The sequence below is a fragment of the Gorilla gorilla genome, chromosome 10 (genome assembly GCF_029281585.2).
Source record: "Gorilla gorilla gorilla isolate KB3781 chromosome 10, NHGRI_mGorGor1-v2.1_pri, whole genome shotgun sequence".
Classification (NCBI taxonomy): domain Eukaryota; kingdom Metazoa; phylum Chordata; class Mammalia; order Primates; family Hominidae; genus Gorilla; species Gorilla gorilla.
The window spans coordinates 61943027-61963382 of NC_073234.2; the positions used below are offsets into that span (position 1 = coordinate 61943027).

Below are 20356 nucleotides of genomic sequence, written 5' to 3' on the forward strand. Positions count from 1 at the left end.
CAGAGATACAAGCTATAAAATATTGACAACTCTCAATCTTATGTATTGTGAAAGCATTGTGTTGGGGAGTCAGGGGTAGAATACTGTGAGAGATGAAATACTTTTTGATTTAAGACAAAATTACTCTGTAATAACCTTAACATTTTTATACTGATGAAAAGTGAATTTTTTTATGTTTCCGTACTTTGTACTCCAGCAGCCTCTCTCAATGAGGAAGTCAGTTTGTTTTGCCAATATTGTGCTATTAATTTTTACAAATCACATTTTAGGAAGAAAGTCAAGAAGTGAGTGATCATGAGGATGAAGAAGAGGAGGAGGAGGAGGAGGAAGATGACATTGATGGGGGTGAAAGTTCTGATGAATCAGATTCTGAATCAGATGAAAAAGGTACTTGCCCTTTGGTATAAGGGCAAAAATTCATTTTGGGAAGTCGTTTAAACCATGACAGAAAACTCTTAACATTCTCTATTTCATACTTGATGAAAGCAACTTCTGTGACCACTGACCTACATTTGCCTTCCAAGGCTTATGTGCTAAACAAATGAGTTACTTCTCTTACTGGATTTAGTCATTGTGTGATTTCCATTCTTACCTAATACAAATAGCATTGTCCTTGACCAAAATGAACACTCTTTATCTCATTCACCTTTTGGTTGTGGTTTTTCCAGGAAATTTTTCTAATAACTACTAAGTGAATAAAAATACCTAGTTGATGGTTTTTATGGTCTTGCTTGAAAGCTAGAATTCTGATATTTTGGCCTAGCACCAGGATTTTTATTTTCTTCTTTTATAAATAGCCAATTATCAAGCAGACTTGGCAAACATTACTTGTGAAATTGCAATTAAGCAAAAGCTGATTGATGAACTAGAAAACAGCCAGAAAAGACTGCAGACTCTGAAAAAGCAGTATGAAGAGAAGCTAATGATGCTGCAACATAAAATTCGGGATACTCAGCTTGAAAGAGACCAGGTGCTTCAAAACTTAGGTAAGAATTATATTTAATTCAAATGAAAGTTCAAGCTAAATCTTCAAAATGGGTTTTTATCTTTTCCTTTAGAAGAAAAAAATAGAAGCCATATTAAACCCTTTTTTGTTATTTATTTGTTTTGTTTTTGCAAGTCAAAGTTTGTGCCTTTTATTTAAAAGTTATATGTAGCTTGTAAATACTTTTTGGCCACATTATATGTTAATTTGTCTCATAATGTTAAATATTGTTATTTGTTTTGTTTTTTCATACCGATATCTGCCTAGGCTGTTTACTTACTTTATACAAATTTATGGTTGTTTTAATGTTTTGATTTATGTTGGGGACATTTTAACATAACATATTAATAAATAAGCTTCAATAATCATTAAACAGGTTAAGAGTAGATAATAAAAGAGAGAATGATTGAAAGACACCCTAGTCTTCTGAGATGTGGGTGTTTGGGAAGTAGCTCTTCTCTTAGGATATGGACTGTAAATCTGTGAAATAAAAATCCGTGTCTCACAAAAAAACATATAAAAATGTCCTCTGGTCATTTAGGCTCGGTAGAATCTTACTCAGAAGAAAAAGCAAAAAAAGTTAGGTCTGAATATGAAAAGAAACTCCAAGCCATGAACAAAGAACTGCAGAGACTTCAAGCAGCTCAAAAAGAACACGCAAGGTTGCTTAAAAATCAGTCTCAGTATGAAAAGCAATTGAAGAAATTGCAGCAGGATGTGATGGAAATGAAAAAAACAAAGGTATTGATTATTTTTTTCCATTAACGTTTGATGTTCAGTATGATTTTGTCATTTGGGACAAAAAATAAACAACTATTGTGGTTCTTTCCATATTCAATAAAGGTAACCCAATCTTACAAATGATGTACTTTCCTTTGGCAATTAGAAGTTGTTTCTGATTGTCATTCCTCATCAAAGCCTTTCTTCAGAGTAGCTGAAAATCATGTGCTCATCAGGGCTTTTTAGACATTGATAGGTATTTCTTCTCTTAAAACTCTTATGCAAGCTTAACAAAAGTATAAAATACTTCAAATATGCAAGAAAGCATACATAATAACAAACACTGTATCCACAGTCTAGTTTAAAATATTAAGCATTACAGATATACAGTAAGCCTTCTGTTTATCTCTTCCTGATCATATTCCCCATTCTCCAATAGCTAATAACTGTCTTAAATTTAGTGTTTATCATTCCTATACTTAGAGAAGCACTAATTTTCTTCCCCTGTCCAAAGAGAGTGTGCAAATCCTGATCTGTTATCTGTTTTTGTTGTGGGATTAATTATTCTTTACATCTTTCATGAAAGTCAGTGTAGTTTTCTTAAAATAGCAATAAAATAGCAAATATGGAAGTGATTTAGAAAGTATAATCATGCATTGCTTAATGATGGTACATTCTGAGAAATGCATTTTTAGGTGATTTCATTATTGTGCAAACATCATGGAGTGTACTTATACAAACCACGATGGTATAGCCTACTACACACCTAGGCTATGTGGTACAGCCTGTTGCTCCTAGGCTACAAACCTGTACAGCATGTTACTATGCTGAATACTCTAGGCAATTTTAACACAATGCTAAATATTTGTGTATCTAAACATATCTAAACATAGAAAAGGTATTGTAAAAAATACAGTAAAAAAGATAAAAAATGGTACACTTTTTTTTTTTTTTTTTTTTTTTTTTTGAGAGGGAGTCTCACTCTGTTGCCCACCTCCCAGGTTCAAGCAGTTTTCCTTTCTCAGCCTCCCCAGTAGCTGGGACTATAGGTGCACACCACCATGCCCAGCTGTATTTTTAGTAGAGACAGGGTTTCACCATACTGGTCAGGCTGGTCTCAAACTCCTGACCTCAGCTGATCCACTTACCTCGACCCCCCAAAGTGCTGGGATTAAAGGCATGAGCCACTGTGCCCAGCCAAAAATTGTATACTTTTACAGGCATTCCTGATTTTACTGTGATTTGCCTTATTACCCTTTGCAGATATTGCATTTTTTACAAATTGAATGTTTGTGGCAACCCTGCCTTGAGGATATCTGTTGGCACTATTTTTCCAACAGCATTTGCTCACTTCATGTCTCTGTCAGCATGTTTTTTTAAACAATTAAGTTTTTTGATTAAGGCATGCACATTATTTTTTTAGACATGATGCTATTGCACACCTAATAGACTACTGTATAATATAAACATAACTTTATATGTGCTGGGAAACCAAATAAATTTGTGTGACTTGCTTTAATGTGATATTCACCTTTTTGCGGTGCTCTGGAACCAAACCTGCAAGGTCTCCAAGGTATGCCTGTAAGGTATGCACTTACCATGAAGGGAGTTTGCAGGACTGTAAGTTGCTCTGTGTGAGTCAGTGAGTGAATGGTGAATGAACGTGAAGTCCTAGGACATAGCTATACACTGCTGTGGACTTTATCAATACTCTACACACTTAAGCTACACTAAATTTATTTTAAAAACTCTCCTCAGTGATAAATTAACCTTGGCTTACTGTAATTTTTTTATTTTATAAATATTTTAAGTTAAAAAACTTTTTGACTCTTTTGAAATATCACAGTTTAAAACACAAATGCACTGTATAGCCGTACAAAAATATTTTTTCTTTATATCATCATTCTGTAAGCTTTTATCTATTTTAAATTTTTATATTTTTTACTTTTTAAGCTTTTTTGTTAAAACTAAAACACAAACACGTACAATAGCCTAGGCCTATGCAGAGTGAGGATCATCAATATCACCGTCTTCACCTCCCCATCTTGTCTCACTGGAAGGCCTTCCGGAGCATTAACACACATGGAGCTGTCATCTCCTATGATAACAATGCCTTCTTCTTAAATATCTTCTCAAGGGCTTGCCTGAGGCTGCTTTATAGTTAACTTTTTTTTTATAAGTCCAAAATATCTATAAAAAGTATAGTATAGTAAATACATAAACCAATAGCATAGTCATTTATTATCCTTATCAGGTATTATGGACTATACGTAATTGTGTGGACTATACTTAATATGACTAGCAGCACAGTAGGGTTGTTTATACCAGCACTACTGCAAACGGGTGTAGTGCTTCGTAATGTGATGTTATGACATTATTACATCACTAGGCAATAGGAATTTTTTAGCTCCACTATAATCTTATGAAACCACTGTCTTAAGTGTGGTTCATTGTTGAGTTAAATGTTATGAGGCACATAACTGTCATTTGATTATTATGTTGTGTAGTTGCTGATAACAACAGTAGCTAAAATTATTAAGTGCTTATTAAGTTGTTGAGAATTCAAGTACCAGGTACTGTTAAAACGCTGTGTGGGTGTTAACTGGTTGAATTCTCACAAAAATCCAATGCTGTGGAAATATTATTTCCATTTTATAGATGAGCAAACCAAAGCCTAGAGAGGTAAAGTAATTCGATCAAGGTCACACAGCTACTGATAGTAAGCTAAGTATCAAGATTTCAAGTTGCAGAACAACTGAATATTGAATACAAAAAGCATAGAATACTAAGCAATTTAATAAAAATGTATTAGAAATAGAAATATATGAATCCCACAGAAATAAGAATTGCCCACTTTAAACGTGCAGCAAAACTGCATGTTTCCATGTTAAGTATTCAGAATTCTAAGAACTTACTTCCATATATGTGGTTGATTTAATGAATGTTGTGACAGAGTAATTTCAATAGATGTATATACCTAATTGATTAGGTTCGCCTAATGAAACAAATGAAAGAAGAACAAGAGAAAGCCAGACTGACTGAGTCTAGAAGAAACAGAGAGATTGCTCAGTTGAAAAAGGATCAACGTAAAAGAGATGTAAGTGGATTTTAACTCTCAGTTATATAAGAAAATTGTACATTGAAAAAGATTGTTTAATAAATGGAGGAAAAATTTCTGGTAACCGTAACTACTAATTGCAGGTTAAGGACAATAGATAAGCATACACTTTATAAAATGTCATTTATTACAGTATGTGGATTATGGTAATTCAGTATAAGAGTTCATAAAAAACACTGTAATATTATATATTTTATTTGAGGCTTATTTTCCAGATGATGACATAGAAGTAAATGGCAAGAATGACTGGTTATCTCTAGGATGACCAAGGAACTAGTTGCAGTATTATATAAGATAGCAAGTTTAGGATGGTTCTGAAGAATGTTTTATCACTAGAGGTACTTATAAATAATCCTAGAGTTAACAACCAGCCCTTATTAGAAGAGGCTTTTCTAAGGACTATCAAAATTTTTGTATCCTTTGACTCAAGATTCTACTTCCATGAATTTAGATGAAGAAAATAATGTAAAATAAGTAAAAACACTATGCATCAAAATCTTCACTGTAGGATTCTTTGTAATTGTGAAAAAAGTAAAAACAACCAAGATCCCTGACAGTAGGAGGAATGGTTAAAGAAATTATGGTACATTCCATTTATATTTTGAAACTGTATACTTATCTGAAAAATGACCAAGCATTAAGTGTAAAGCATGGTCATTTTACAAATAAATGTATGCTTGATTTCAATGAAGGAAAATTCAAAGAATACATCTCAACGTGCTAATTGTAGTTGTGTTAGGGTTATAAGTTATGGTTGATTTTTTTCTTCTTCTTTCCAAAATTTTGCCAATGTGATTATTTCTTTTAGGTGAAAAATTATAGTTATGATTTTTTTTTTCTTAAAAGAAGAAGCTGCGTGCAGTGGCTCATGCTTGTAATCCCAGCCAGCACTTTGAGAGACTGAGGCCGGAGGATTACTTGAGCCCAGGAGTTCTAGACTAGTCTGAACAACAACACAGCAAGACTGCCTCTTTGAAAAAGAAGAGGCCATCACTTTTTCCCTTATTATTGGTTAGGTTTCAGCCATTATTCCTTTTTACTTGCTCAACTTTTCCTAAATCCTCCCTGGAAAAATACGAGCATAAAGCATATTTTAGAAAATGGAAATTTATTTTGGGATGTAAAGAGGAAAGGGGATAGAGAAAAGGGGGGTAGTGAGGTAGAAAAGTGGATAGCGGATATTTTGTCCAGATGACTCCCCTATTTTGGTTATGTTTATTTCTTTTTTTTCTCCTACAATGTCAGTGTATTTTAATAATCAGTGTATTTGTCACAGTTAATTCCTGGACATTTAAAATTGTGTCTATCGATTTGTTCCTACTGAAATCAAGTAGAAGCACATTCTAACATATTGCCTATTCTTTTTTTTGTTATTGTTTTAAAAGTTGAGATATAATTAACTTATCCTAAAATTTACCTTTTAAAGTGTACAATTCATGTTTTTAGTATATTCAGAAAAGTGTGCAATGATCACCACTATCTAATTACAGAAAATTTTCATTGCTCCAGGAATATACGTTATACCCATTGGTAGTCACTCACCATTGCCCCGGCCCCTGGCAGCCACTAATCTACATTTTGTCCCTGTGGACATTGCATATAAATTGAATCATACCAGATGTGGCCTTTTGTGTCTTGCTTTTTTTTTTTTGAGACAGAGTCTTACTTTGTCGCCCAGGCTGGAGTGCAGTGCGTGATCTTGGCTCACTCTAACCTCCGCCTCCCAGGTTCAAGCCATTCTCCTGCCTCAGCCTCCTGAGCAGCTGGGACTACAGGCATGCACCACCACACCTGGCTAATTTTTGTATTTTTAGTAGAGATGGGTTTTCACCACGTTGGCCAGGCTGGTGTCGAACTCCTGACCTCAAGTGATCCACCCCGCTTCGGCCTCCCAAAGGTGTGAGCCACTGCACCCAGCTGTGTCTGGCTTCTTTTATTTAACACGATGTTTTCAAGGTTCAGCCATGTTATAACATGTATCAGCACTTCATTCTTTTTTTATGGTTATATAGATAGAATATGTTTTGTTTGTCCATTCATCAGTTGATAGACATTTGGGTTCTTTCCATTTTTTGGCTGTTTATTTTATATTTAATGAAAACCTTTGAACAATGGGAATAATTTCTTTACAGTGTATGCTACCTATTTCTTTATTACTGATTCATATAAGATATAGGGAGATCAATACTGAACTCCTGGGATGAACTTTTTGAATCTTTTCCATAACATATGATGCCTATATTCTATTATAAAGACACAATGCTGGCTAGTCACATATAAAGCTAACATTCATACTCCCTCTCCCTTTTATTTGTTGCCTTGTGTACATATTGACCTCCTTTTAAAATTGTTCCTTGTTATATTCATCTTTGAACCCTTAGAAAGTTCAGGGTGACATTTACATACCATATAAAAATATGAATGAGCTTGAGATTTGGTTTTTAATAGGAAGAAATTTAATGTAACAAGTTTGAAACTATATGATAATTTTAATTTCTGATAATTCATTAATTAAAAAACATTAATTTTGCTTTTATATCAGTCATTGTGGTAGGCAATTAATATATGGCTGTGATAAGATAAAGTCATTTTCTCAAGGAATTCCCATCTGATGAGACAGAAATATCCATAAACATAAAATGAATGATCTGTTTGAATTTGAATGCAAAACACAAGTGATTATTTGTTAAATAACAGAATTTAAGTACTAGAAAGGAAGTTTGTAGTGAACTGTCATTCTTAAACTTTGTCCAAGATCACAGAATTGAATAAATGATAGAACTGGAATTAAGACCTAAGTTCTTTCTTTTTTCTTTTGTTTTCTTTTCTTTCTTTCTTTCTTCCTTTTTTTTTTTTTTTTTTTTTTGAGATGGAGTCTCACTGTGTCCTCCAGGCTGGTGTGCAGTGGCACAGTCTTGGCTCACTGCATCCTCTGCCTCCTGGGTTCAAGCGATTCTCCCACCTCAGCCTCCCGAGTAGCTGAGATTGGAGGCACGTGCCACCATGCCTGGCTAATTTTGTATTTTTAGTAGAGACAGGGTTTTGCCATGTTGGCCAGGCTGGTCTCGAACTCCTGACCTGAAGTGATTCTCCCACCTCGACCTCCCAAAGTGCTGGGATTACAGGCATGAGCCACCACTCCTGGCCTCTGAGTTCTTTTTAAGTCCAAAATTTTTTCTTAAATTATATGCCTGTAGAATGGCTTGAAGTAATGCTAATTAGTCATCTTTATTTTGAGAGCAACTAGAAACAAATTAATAGTCAATGCAGACATATTTTATTGTCCATTTACTTTATCCATCATAAGATCCATAGTTATTATAAGTACTAATCAAATTAATATATATTCCTCCTATGTCTACAACAGTTTATAATTATTGTATATATTATAAGATGACTCTATTGAAAATATTCTAAGCTTTGTTTCTTCCTGTTTGTACCTCAAACAGCAACTAAAACAAAATATCTAACAAAATTAAATAAGATAACATTTGTAAAGCATTTAGAAAAGTACTTGCACATAGTAAGCACCAAATGTATCAAATTAAAGTATGTAACACAGAGATAACCTTTCATTTTTTCAAAAAGGGATGGGGTATATCTGTATTTATTTGTATTTGTTGGAATAAAATAGCTGTACCTGTAATAATATATACAAGGTTGTTGACTCAGATTCTGCTAAGAACTCATAGTTCCCAGGGGTATGGGGAAATATATTCATATAGGAATAGGAAATATTGTATCTTTCACTTTACTATTTCCACTTATTTAATATTATTTTATAGCATCAACTTAGACTTCTGGAAGCCCAAAAAAGAAACCAAGAAGTGGTTCTACGTCGCAAAACTGAAGAGGTACAGTAAGCAAGCTGACCATTTGGAAGAAACCTTCTGACTTTGAGATAAATGATGTATTTCTATAGACTAAGAGAATGAGTCAACCTTTGCTGCAATTTCAGGTTACAGCTCTTCGTCGGCAAGTAAGACCCATGTCAGATAAAGTGGCTGGGAAAGTTACTCGGAAGCTGAGTTCATCTGATGCCCCTGCTCAGGACACAGGTTCCAGTGCAGCTGCTGTTGAAACAGATGCATCAAGGACAGGAGCCCAGCAGAAAATGAGAATTCCTGTGGCGAGAGTCCAGGCCTTACCAATGCCGGCAACAAATGGAAACAGGTCTACATAATTCTGTTCCTGCTCATGTAATCTTCTTGGCCGTTAATACTGAATGTTGTACTTAAATGAAAAAATGGCTCATTATTTGGCAGTGCACAATCAAATAAGTGCATAAGTAATTGAGCTTGTCTGTTTTATATGATTATAGGAAAAAATATCAGAGGAAAGGATTGACTGGCCGAGTGTTTATTTCCAAGACAGCTCGCATGAAGTGGCAGCTCCTTGAGCGCAGGGTCACAGACATCATCATGCAGAAGATGACCATTTCCAACATGGAGGCAGATATGAATAGACTCCTCAAGGTGTGGAAAATAGAGAGTAGATACGCTCCCCCTTAGCTGACTGTTAATTTTACTCTTCCAATTTTGTTCCCTGGGTAAATTTAACACTTACCAAGTTTTTTTTGGGGGGTGGGAGGGTTTGATGGTACTGTATATAAATAAATGAACATAATTTCTTAAAATCTAACCTGCTTTCTCAATAGCAACGGGAGGAACTCACAAAAAGACGAGAGAAACTTTCAAAAAGAAGGGAGAAGATAGTCAAGGAGAATGGAGAGGGAGATAAAAATGTGGCTAATATCAATGAAGAGATGGAGTCACTGACTGCTAATATTGATTACATCAATGACAGTATTTCTGATTGTCAAGCCAACATAATGCAGATGGAAGAAGCAAAGGTTTGTAATTTTTTAAAAAGCGTAATGGTTTAATGAAAAGTACTTTTGTATTGTTTATTGTTCAAAGCACTTTCAGTTTTTACATGAAGGTATTTTCTATTTCCTGGTCTAATCTAATGCTTAGGTTTTACATGTATGCCACTTCCTGCTTGCTTTTCAGATTTCTCTGCTGATTATGTGATAACATTTGTTGTTTATATAACACATGGGTCATCTTTACATCCCACCTTGAATTCTTAACTGCTTAAATATGTCTTATCTTTTCAACTAAACCCTATGTTTCTTGGGGTAATGATCATATATTGCACTTATCTGAGCATCTCATTAGCTAACCCAATACTGGGAAATAAATATGTGAAACAATAGGCTGTTGCCTTCTGTTTTCAGCTCAAAGTAATGGTCATCATATTATGCTGATTTTATACAGGAAGAAGGTGAGACATTGGATGTTACTGCAGTCATTAATGCCTGCACCCTTACAGAAGCCCGATACCTGCTAGATCACTTCCTGTCAATGGGCATCAATAAGGTAAGATACAACCACACTGTTACTGAAAATCTAAGTTTTGACTAATTCATTGTAGTTTTATTTATCTTTCTGTAGTAACCCTTTGCTTTGTAATAAGGAAGAAGATTATTCATAATTGGAAAGTATTTCTTTTACCTTTCTTTAGAGTCAGGAAGAGTGAGAAATATTTAGATCAATTTCATTAGCATGTTATCCATTATGTTTGTTTATTAGAGCAGATAAACAACTTAAAGAAGAAATAATTCCCCTTTTGCTTTAACAAAGGAAAAATTAGAAGAAATTTCTCAGCATGCAAACAAATTTGGTATCATAACTAATTTAACATTGATTCTTTACAGATCAAAAGCAAATCAGAAAAGAAAAAATAATTTAATCATTCTCTTATTTTGAATGTAAATGCTCTAATTTGTCACCTGTAAGAAAACCCTGCCCAAATGTTGAAGGTGATAATGGTTTCTGACTCACTTTTTTTTTTCCATGTTGGGACTGTTAGACTCTTTCTGTTCTTATGCCATCTCACTTAATTTTCACAATGTGCTAAGAGGTAATTATTATTGATCTCATTTTGCATATGAGGAAACTGAGAATCCAGAAGATAACATCTTGGACAGGTGAACTTGTACGTGATCACTAAGCCAGTTACTGGAGGAGCTGGGATGACTCGAGGTCTATCTGATGTCAAAACCAATATATCATATTCATTTGCTGTTTGATAACAGATCTTTGTGTGGTAGATCCTGTTTCGTATGACCTAAGATAATTTTTTGTTGTGTTTCAGGGTCTTCAGGCTGCCCAGAAAGAGGCTCAAATTAAAGTACTGGAAGGTCGACTCAAACAAACAGAAATAACCAGTGCTACCCAAAACCAGCTCTTATTCCATATGTTGAAAGAGAAGGCAGAATTAAATCCTGAGCTAGATGCTTTACTAGGCCATGCTTTACAAGGTAATTTGCTCTCGATTTTAGTTAAATGAATTTGCATGGTAGCTTTGCTTTTTGAACATGGTATAGTATATCCCTTTCCCCTATGGCTTGACTGAATAGATGCTATATTTACTCATGCTTTTAATAATTATTCTTTCTTTAATTTGCATGTGTACATTTTGGTGAGGTAATTATTGTCATTCCGAGAAATGGTTACCAACTTAAAATGGCTTACTTAACCTTATTAAGCAATTAGTTTTTATGGGCAAAGAAGACCAATCAAGTTTTCGTATTGGTTATCTAAATTACTTAAAATATTAACCAAGTTTCATTACTTTACTCTGCGTATCTCACTGCCTTAAAAATAAATTTATAAGTGTTTGCTATGGCATCTATTCTACATGTAAATGGTACATAATCTTGTTTTATGTGGGAGTTTTTAACATTGGATCTGTTTTGATTGGAGTATTGCTTTTTGTTTCCTTTTTGCTGTTATTTACACAGATCTAGATAGCGTACCATTAGGTAAGTATGTTTAGCTTTCTGTGTATCCTACAGCTGCATGAATTACTAATTGTTCATGTACACTAATTGTGGTACATCTTATTTTAAAGATTTTTATTGGCGGTCAAGTGGTTTTTGCATGATCTTTTTTGAAATGTATCCATGCCCACAAACACACTAAGTCTTTTATTAAACATTCCTGATTTTAAAATCCTTAGATGTTTAAAGAAGTATGCTTTTGTTAGTTGTCTCTTTTATTATCTGAGTTCCAGTTGTGCCTCCAGTTTCATAAACCCCCTGTGTTCTTTCTGTTCCTTATAGAAAAACATAATATTTATGTTCCGTTAAAATTTTTAAATATATCTGTTAACGTGCATCTATGGTTTTAACCTCATAAATAACTTTCTTCTGTATATATCTTTGGTGTATATATATATATAATATATATATTATATATTATATAATATATATATTATATATTATATATTATATATATATTATATATATAATATATATATACTTATCTGTTTTATTTTTGTAAATTTAAGCACACACTTTTAAATATTGTAAACTGAACAAAACTATCCAAAGGATTTTACCTGAACAGGTTGAAACAATATTGGTCAGGCTATTCAAGTACCTGGCATTATAACTAGCACTTTTCCATTCCATGTGTTATCAAGCATGTTTCTTTGCCTTCTCCTTCCTCTGTCCCTCTCACTCTTCCTCTCCCTCCCTCTCTTGCTTCTCCTCCCCAGTCCGTCCTCCTCTTCTTTCCCTCCTCCTCTTCTTTTTTTTATTGTACTTTAATTTATTGTGTTCCTCCTTCTTTCTCTCCTTCTCCTCTTCTTCTTTATCTTTCTCCCCCTTCTTCATCTTTCTCCTCCTTCTTGTTCTCCTCCTCCTTCTCTTTGTTCTTCTTAGTGGCTCAATTCATAGAAATATATGCTGTCTTTTAACTTGAAAGATAAATTATTTGATGTCTTTATGTGCAGAAGAATATTAAATTGCTAATTTGATGAGCAGTGTCTCTGTTTTCCAACTTTCAAACAAATTTCAATTTTCTATAGCTTGAAGGGTCAGAAGCAGAGAGTAGGAACTCATTCAGCTAATGTATCCTATGACTCATGGCAGAAATTTGCCCTAGGGACTGGGGCTCTCTCTAGGTGAAAGGAGCTAAATAAAAAGCATGAGATGAGAAAACAATGAAATTTAAACCCACAGAAGCTAGAAAGTTATAGGTACATTGCTTTAAAAATCATTTAGTTGTTCTCCAGTTTTATCACAATCATTGGGCTGGATGCAGGGATTCAAAGATGAGTGAGATGCTGATTTTGTCCTTATGGACTTGATGCCCTACTGAGGAGGAGAGACTATGAACAGATTATGATATATTGCAGTGAAGGCAATGATTGAGATCTGTAGAGTTATGGGAGCACAGAGTGGGACCACCTAACAAGAAAGGAGGAGTTAATGAAGGCTTTCTGGAGGAGATGACATTTAAGCTAAAACATAAGTGAAGAAAAAGAGTTAGCCAGGAAAAAGACAAGGTTGAATTGGGGCCAGAGAATTGCTCCAGGCAGAGGGGCAGCAAAAGCTAAGACATCAGAATTTAGCCACACTTTTGTGTGCCTGAGGCCTACAAACAGGTTGATGCTCCAGAGCAGCAAGTTCATGACATGGAATGATGGAACTGAAGGGTAGAGGATGAGCCAGGGCCAGCGCCCCATGCTCACAGGGTTGTACTTTTGTAGCCTTTAAAGAACATCCTTATTTTTTGATATCTGTGTTGGGATCCCCAAGGTCACCACTATCATCAGAGATTTGCTAGAAGACTCAGAGGGCTTAGCATATGGTTGTATTCATGACTAAGATTTATGATATCAATGTTCATAAGGGGAAAAGACACAGATGGACTCTGGAGGAATCTGTATCCAGGCATTCGTATCTCTCTCCCTCCGATAAGAGATCACACAGAGTGCTTTCTTTCTCCAGAACAAAAAACGCAGCAATATTTGTGCAATGTTTATATCCAGGAAAGTCCCGTAGATGCTCAGTGCCCCAGGGTTTTACTGGGGAGGGTGACATATGTACCTTCTGTCAGTCTAGACTTCCAGAAGGAAAGCAAGTGTTCAGCATAAGCCATATTATTTGCACGAAGTTTCTAGTGCACAGTGAGCCACTTTTATTGGCTAGCAGTTGACTGGGAACGCTCTGAGAGCTGTTTTCAGATGTCAGCCAAAGTCCAGTTTTCCAAGCAGGCCTTTCTAAGGACGGCGGTCTCAGGGGCTGCAATATTAAATTTTTAAATATATAATTAGTATACAGAAGCTATATATATAAAAAACTTTTTAAAAGAATAACTTTAAAGGAAGACTTTTAAAAATCCAACTGTTTGGTTAACTTCCAGTGAAGTGAGACTATGAAACTTTACAACGATATAGATTAACTTTAGGGTATTTGGGAGTTTTGTTTTGTCTTTGGCTTTAAAGCTACTGTGATAAGAAAAGAAGCTAACCTTGGGCTAGAGTTGTGTTCTCAGAGTTGAGAGTACAACAGTGAGTTGTTGGTGTGTCCTGCTGCCCGGGTAACCATAATGCTTCAGACCAAACTTGGTCCTGAAGAGGGCCTGAGTTGGTGACCATTGCATTTAATTTCATCACACTGTGCAAGAAAAATACTAGCAAATCCTAGCCTGCTGTTAAAACACATGGAAAACAGAGGCTAGGTTTGTCATTTCTTTATAACATAATTTTCTATGTTACTGACTAATTCAGTACCTTAGAACTCAGTTATCTTTTCTGTGAAGCAAGCCCTTGAGCCTCCCTCTAATGAGATACATATTGCCTTCAGAATCACCATTTTTTTCACTTCAGAAAGTAAACCCCTTTGAGTGAGTCCTAGATATGATTCTATTTTAGGTAATAATACCAAGTATTACTGAACAATGAGAAAGGAAGAGAACATTTGTGGAGAGAAATGAATCAATTGACTAATGGTGCCATAGCCTACCTGTATTATATAAAATTAAAAATTAAAAGGGGATGAACCCTATATATTTTTCTTTCATGTATATGTTGCTCATAATTTTGTCTTTAGATTTATTGAATGATTTTTATAATAAAATATACATTAAAAAATCCTACACCTATGTTAGGGGCTCGCTGGCATTTTAAGTCGTTTACTGTCTGTGGCTGTTTTATTTACTGACTTCCTAACAGTTTTATATGTTTAATTCTTCTCCCTTTTCACTAGTCTACTACAGTTGTTCTGAAATAGCAGTGGTTTATTTGTATTAGTTTACAGAGCTGTTGCATGCAAGCCTATTGTTTTTGTCTTCTGTGTTCATGTGAATGAGCTGCATGCTGATGTGTGACTTCTGAACACCCTCATACACACCTTCTCTCTTTCTGTATGTAGGCAAAAATACAAAAATTAAAAAAGGAAAAATACATTGGCATAACTGATAAAGTATAACAACTATATTTACACTTTATGTAGTATTCTTGGTTGACTCAGTACATTAAAGGAGGCTCATGTAGCATTTACTTTATATTTTTAAACAGTGGATTCTTGTATGTTTGGATGGTACAGGATACGTACATGACTCTGCAGTATTCATATGTACCCATCTCATTCAGAAGGATGTTACTCTTCTACAGTTTACCATTCAAAGTCATGGTTTTCCTATTTGAACAAGTTTTACTCATTCTAGAACACACAATCAAAGGAGAGTTTTTAGAAATACTTTTCTACAATTCTTTCTATTTAGATTCAGCTACTAAAACCATCGTGCCCATATTGAGATGTTGAGCTGTTGTTTATTACAGCCTATGGATTGCAGTCACCAAACTGTGACATGGGGATAATGCTTACATTTTAAACATTTTTTTGTAGAAAATGTAGAGGATAGTACTGATGAGGATGCTCCTTTAAACAGCCCAGGATCAGAAGGAAGGTAAGAAGGCCTTTAGAAACAATAGAGTTGACTTATTTACATATTTTAAATACTTTCATCTTGTATCAAACAATTACCATAAAACAAATAATTTTCAGTCTAATGGCCTAGTGAATAGCACTTAGAAACAGTAAATAGAAACCAAGTTAAGTCATGCTTAACTATCATAAATTTTAAAATGAAAATATTGAAATATTTAAGGAACATAAATGAATTATTTTTAAATTAATTCATTTTGACTTTAAATATTGTCTTTCTGTATTTCCCATAGGCATATAAATTTTTTGTAGTCGTTGATATAGAGGAGCTATAGTTTTCTATAATAATTTTCTATTTAATCTTGTGCTTAACTATTTATTTGCATATAGCACGCTGTCTTCAGATCTCATGAAGCTTTGTGGTGAAGTGAAACCTAAGAACAAGGTAAGGAGAACTAAAAGTATCAGGTAAACATGTTTTACACCATTATTTGTTATCACTATTTAACACATAGGTTCAGATTTGACTCTTAATAGATTAGCAAGAGGGCATGGTTTTACTAAAGCTCTTCTTTATTTAGTTTTTTAAATCATATTTCCCTTTAAGTGGTAACTGAAAAAATTTATATTAAAAAATTTCTCTGGCCAGATACGGTGGCTCATGCCTGTAATTCCAGCACTTGGGAGGCCAAGGCGGGTGATCAGGAGGTCAGGAGATGGAGACCATCCTGACTAACACGGCGAAAACCCGTCTCTACTAAAAATACAAAAAAAAAAAAAAATTAGCTGGGCGTGGTGGTAGGTGCCTGTAGTCCCAGCTACTCGGGAGGCTGAGGCAGGAGAATCTCTTGAACCCAGGAGGTGAAGCTTGCAGTGAACCGAGATCGCGCAACTGCACTCCAGCCTGGGCGACGGAGCGAGACTCCGTCTCAAAAAAAAAAAAAAAATTCTCCTTGGTGGAAATTGGGCTTTACTGTATTCTTATGTTTTTCCCACTAGATAACACAATTATGGAGGGTGATTCTTAAGCTGCTGATTAACTAAATTGTAGACTCTGTAGTGGCATACAATCTCAGTCATTTAGATTGGCAGGAGATTTTTTAAATTTTAGCATACTAGTGTGTTCTTAAGTGTTTCTTATTTGTTTAACTGTGCCTTGAGGTGGTTTTAATAATAATCTAATCTGTAATTATTATGTGTTAAAAATTTATGAAGCTATGATGCGTATTTGTAGGGTTTTAAAAAATGATATAAATTATACATGCAGTTAAATGTGTGAGATAGCTATGGTACATATCAGGTTGAATGTGGTAGCATTTGATAGTAGGTGATTTGACTAACAATCATACAATGTTTGAAAACAAAGAATTCTTGCAGTGTTTATTAAATATTGTTGAATGAATGGATTGAATCAGGACCTGAAATAATAATACTGTGCAATGGATAGTATATATTTAAGGCCCACAGTGGTTAGTCAGGTAATGCAAATGACTAATTTAGCTGGATATACAATGAACGGTTCATCATTATGATTACCTGGAGAGTACATGCCCCATCTAAAAGGAAATAGCCACCATCAAGTTTTGCTCATTTTTGCTGTGTGGGAATATGGGCCTAAGGCTACCAGATCCTTTGTTTTTTCAAGAGAATTCTTAAATACGGATTTTTACATAGATTTCACGGATTATTAAAACACTGGTTAAGCCCATCAAAAAACATCTCCATGCTCTTACACATGATCTTTGAGCTATTGGCTTCGCAACATGTGGTTTGTGTTTTATTATTCTAAGTGTCTAAACAGAAGTTACCAAAACTCAAATAAAACATTCTGCTATGGTTCAGATCTAGTCCTAAGCAAAGGAGAGAATCTCTTAAGATAAATTTGATCTTTCAGGCTCTGAGAAAGCCTATTTAGTTATGCCACTGTGGGACATTAGAGAGAGATGTGAAGTGGTGGCCTAAAGGTCATCTCCTGAAAGAACCACCTGGCTTAAGAATTCCCAAGAAAAATTTCATCTCTGCTCTAGGTTCTTGGCTGTGGAGAGAATTAAGAGTATAAAAAATGGCTACAGGGCTTTCTCTTTTAAAACATTTTCTGAAGTGCTACCTGCTACTCCGTTTGAACCGCTAAGATGCCTGAAAAGGATCTCGTATCATTTCTTTTTTTTTTTTTTTTTTTTTGAGACAGTCTTGCTCTATCGCCCAGGCTGGAGTGCAGTGGCGCGATCTCAGCTCACTGCAACCTCCGCCTTCCGGGTTCACACCATTCTCCTGCCTCAGCCTCCTGAGTAGCTGGGACAACAGGCGCCCGCCACCGTGCCCAGCTAATTTTTTGTATTTTTGGTAGAGACGGGGTTTCACCGTGTTAGCCAGGATGGTCTCAATCTCCTGACCTCGTGATCCACCTGCCTCGGCCTCCCAAAGTGCTGGGATTACAGGTGTGAGCCACCGCACCCTGCCGGATCTCATATCATTTCTTTTTCATTTATTGAAAAAAATGAAGTTGATTATATATTTTAAATTTGTGTGTACCAGCAGTGTGTTAAGAGCTGGAGCTATACAGCTGGAAAAACAGGTTTGCTCCTTTCTGGAGGCTTATAATCTGGTAAACCACTTGATTATCTGTTAGTACTTTAGTGACATCAACAACTAACTGAGCAATAACCGGATAGTCACTTGGTTGTCAAGAGTAAGGAAAGGAATGCTTATAGTGAGTTTAGATTCTAGGAAAATAACCTTTACTTTCCTCAGAAGGCTGCCCAAAGCTGATACTAGCTGGTGTTGTCCAGTGGGCAAATTAAACATATATTTAAGGCATCATGGGAAAAGGCTTACAATAATTGAAAAAAAAATTGTATTAGAAAAAGAAATTAAGCATGGGAAAAACCAGGATTTAGTTGAGCTTTCCTGCAATTATCTTTTGGTTTAATGTCTTTCTTCTTCTTCTTCTTCTTCTTCTTTTTCTTTCTTTTTTTTTTTTTTTTTTAATTATATGTTGAGGGAGCTGGCCGCAAGTGGCAGGAGAGCACAGTAATGTTGGAGGCAGACAGCCTGGCCTTGAATCTGGCTTTGCCACTTACTAGGTGTATGACCTTGGCCAAATTACTTAGCTTTTTGCCTCAGTTTCCTCAATTTGGAATTGAGATAATGATATTACCTATCTCGTGCTAATATAATAATGTGTTTGGAACAGTGCCTGGCATATAAGTACAATACAAATGTTGGCTATTATTTTGGCCTCTAAAGGTTTTATCTAGCTATATAGCTCTGGCTTGTCACTATCTCACATGCTATGTTTGGCACACCTTCTAGGAAAAGACACGCTAAATGTTTTACCTATTTCAAACTCATATAAATCTCTGTTCTCTAATCAGCTTCTATGCAAGAGTTTGCTCCTGATTGCTTTTCCTTCCATTCTTTGACTAGGCCCGAAGGAGAACCACCACCCAGATGGAATTGCTGTATGCAGATAGCAGTGAACTAGCTTCAGACACTAGTACAGGAGATGCCTCCTTGCCTGGCCCCCTCACACCTGTTGCAGAAGGGCAAGAGATTGGAATGAATACAGAGACAAGTGGTACTTCTGCTAGGGAAAAAGAGCTCTCTCCCCCACCTGGCTTACCTTCTAAGATAGGCAGCATGTAAGTTTGGCCCAGCTACACTAACTTCTTTTCTTTTGGCTTTAAAAAAAAAAGTATGCATGTTGCTAATTTCTTATTTCTATTATTTAAAATTTATATAAATTTGATCTCTGGTTTTCGAAATAATTTGCTAGGTGTTGTCTCCCCTAAGGTATTGGAGAGTTGAAATAATTTAAGATGAGATGTCCTTTGTTGAATTGCTTTGTCTTGTCTCCAAGTTTTAGGATCATTCTTAAGGGTTATAATTTTTATAAAGGCTGACTTATGAATTACAGAAAATACATATATAGAAATACCTAAATTAAAGTTATACCTATAAAACCATTATATAACTATTATGTATAAACAGAAAGTTTAGACTCTTAAATTTGCTCTAAATTACCTATGTCCTAGTTTTAAGAGTCCTGTCAGGATAGTAAATGTTTGCTGACTTTTAAAGAAAAAAGAAAATACCAATTACAAGTTTAATACATTTTAAGCTTTCCTAATTTTTTACCTTGAAGCATATTGCATATTCTGGGATGAGTGTATGCCCCAAAAATATTTTTATTGGTAATATTAAAGATTTGAAGGAGGAAATATTCTCTTTCCTATGATAATCTGAACAAAAAACCTTCTATTCAAAATAAATCTTGCATAGACTATTTTTAATTATTATCTTGAGGACAAAGAAAGATTTTCCCACATAGTCCTGTGTGTGTATGCGTATGTGTATGTGTGTGTGTACATATGTGTACCATGTGTGCATGTGTGTGTTTTGATAGTTATATTAATATTAGATTAGTCATTCACTGGTAAAGATTTTTAACATTATTTTTCAAACTAATCCTCACATGTGATCTAGCAGATAATTTATGGAATGAATACATCTCTGCACTGAGGAATATTGCCCCCCCAAAAGTGGCACACACTATATGATCTGTAAATAATACAAAATAACAAACTTTCCAACCTTGAGTAGCCATTTTTCATAATATTCTTCATTTTATGAGGACATTTCCATTGTTTTCCATTCAGTAATCCCATCTGCTACCTTTTGTTCCAGAATTAATTTTAATGATGACAGAACTTTCTTGCATGTGCTTGAGGTGGCCTATGTAATTAACTGTTGGATCTGCTGTTAGAGATTGCTAACCAGAATAGTTTAT

General features: G+C 35.0%; 1 protein-coding gene across 20 annotated transcripts in view; it reads left to right on the forward strand.

Annotated features, from left to right (window-relative positions):
* The window catches only part of KIF21A (kinesin family member 21A), a 156755-nt gene that overhangs the window by 108142 nt on the left and 28257 nt on the right, over positions 1-20356 (forward strand). For 12 of the 20 annotated variants that reach the window (XM_055359225.2, XM_004052957.4, XM_055359226.2 and 9 more), the window contains 14 exons: positions 270-387; positions 798-986; positions 1527-1726; positions 4695-4802; positions 8609-8677; positions 8782-8996; positions 9145-9298; positions 9481-9675; positions 10103-10204; positions 10983-11148; positions 11632-11652; positions 15529-15589; positions 15958-16012; positions 18994-19208. In XM_055359225.2, the coding sequence (XP_055215200.1) occupies positions 270-387; positions 798-986; positions 1527-1726; positions 4695-4802; positions 8609-8677; positions 8782-8996; positions 9145-9298; positions 9481-9675; positions 10103-10204; positions 10983-11148; positions 11632-11652; positions 15529-15589; positions 15958-16012; positions 18994-19208 (1868 nt within the window). The remainder of the gene's footprint in view (positions 1-269; positions 388-797; positions 987-1526; positions 1727-4694; positions 4803-8608; positions 8678-8781; positions 8997-9144; positions 9299-9480; positions 9676-10102; positions 10205-10982; positions 11149-11631; positions 11653-15528; positions 15590-15957; positions 16013-18993; positions 19209-20356) is intronic. The other 8 variants (XM_055359227.2, XM_055359233.2, XM_055359238.2 and 5 more) reach the window with 1 other exon arrangement.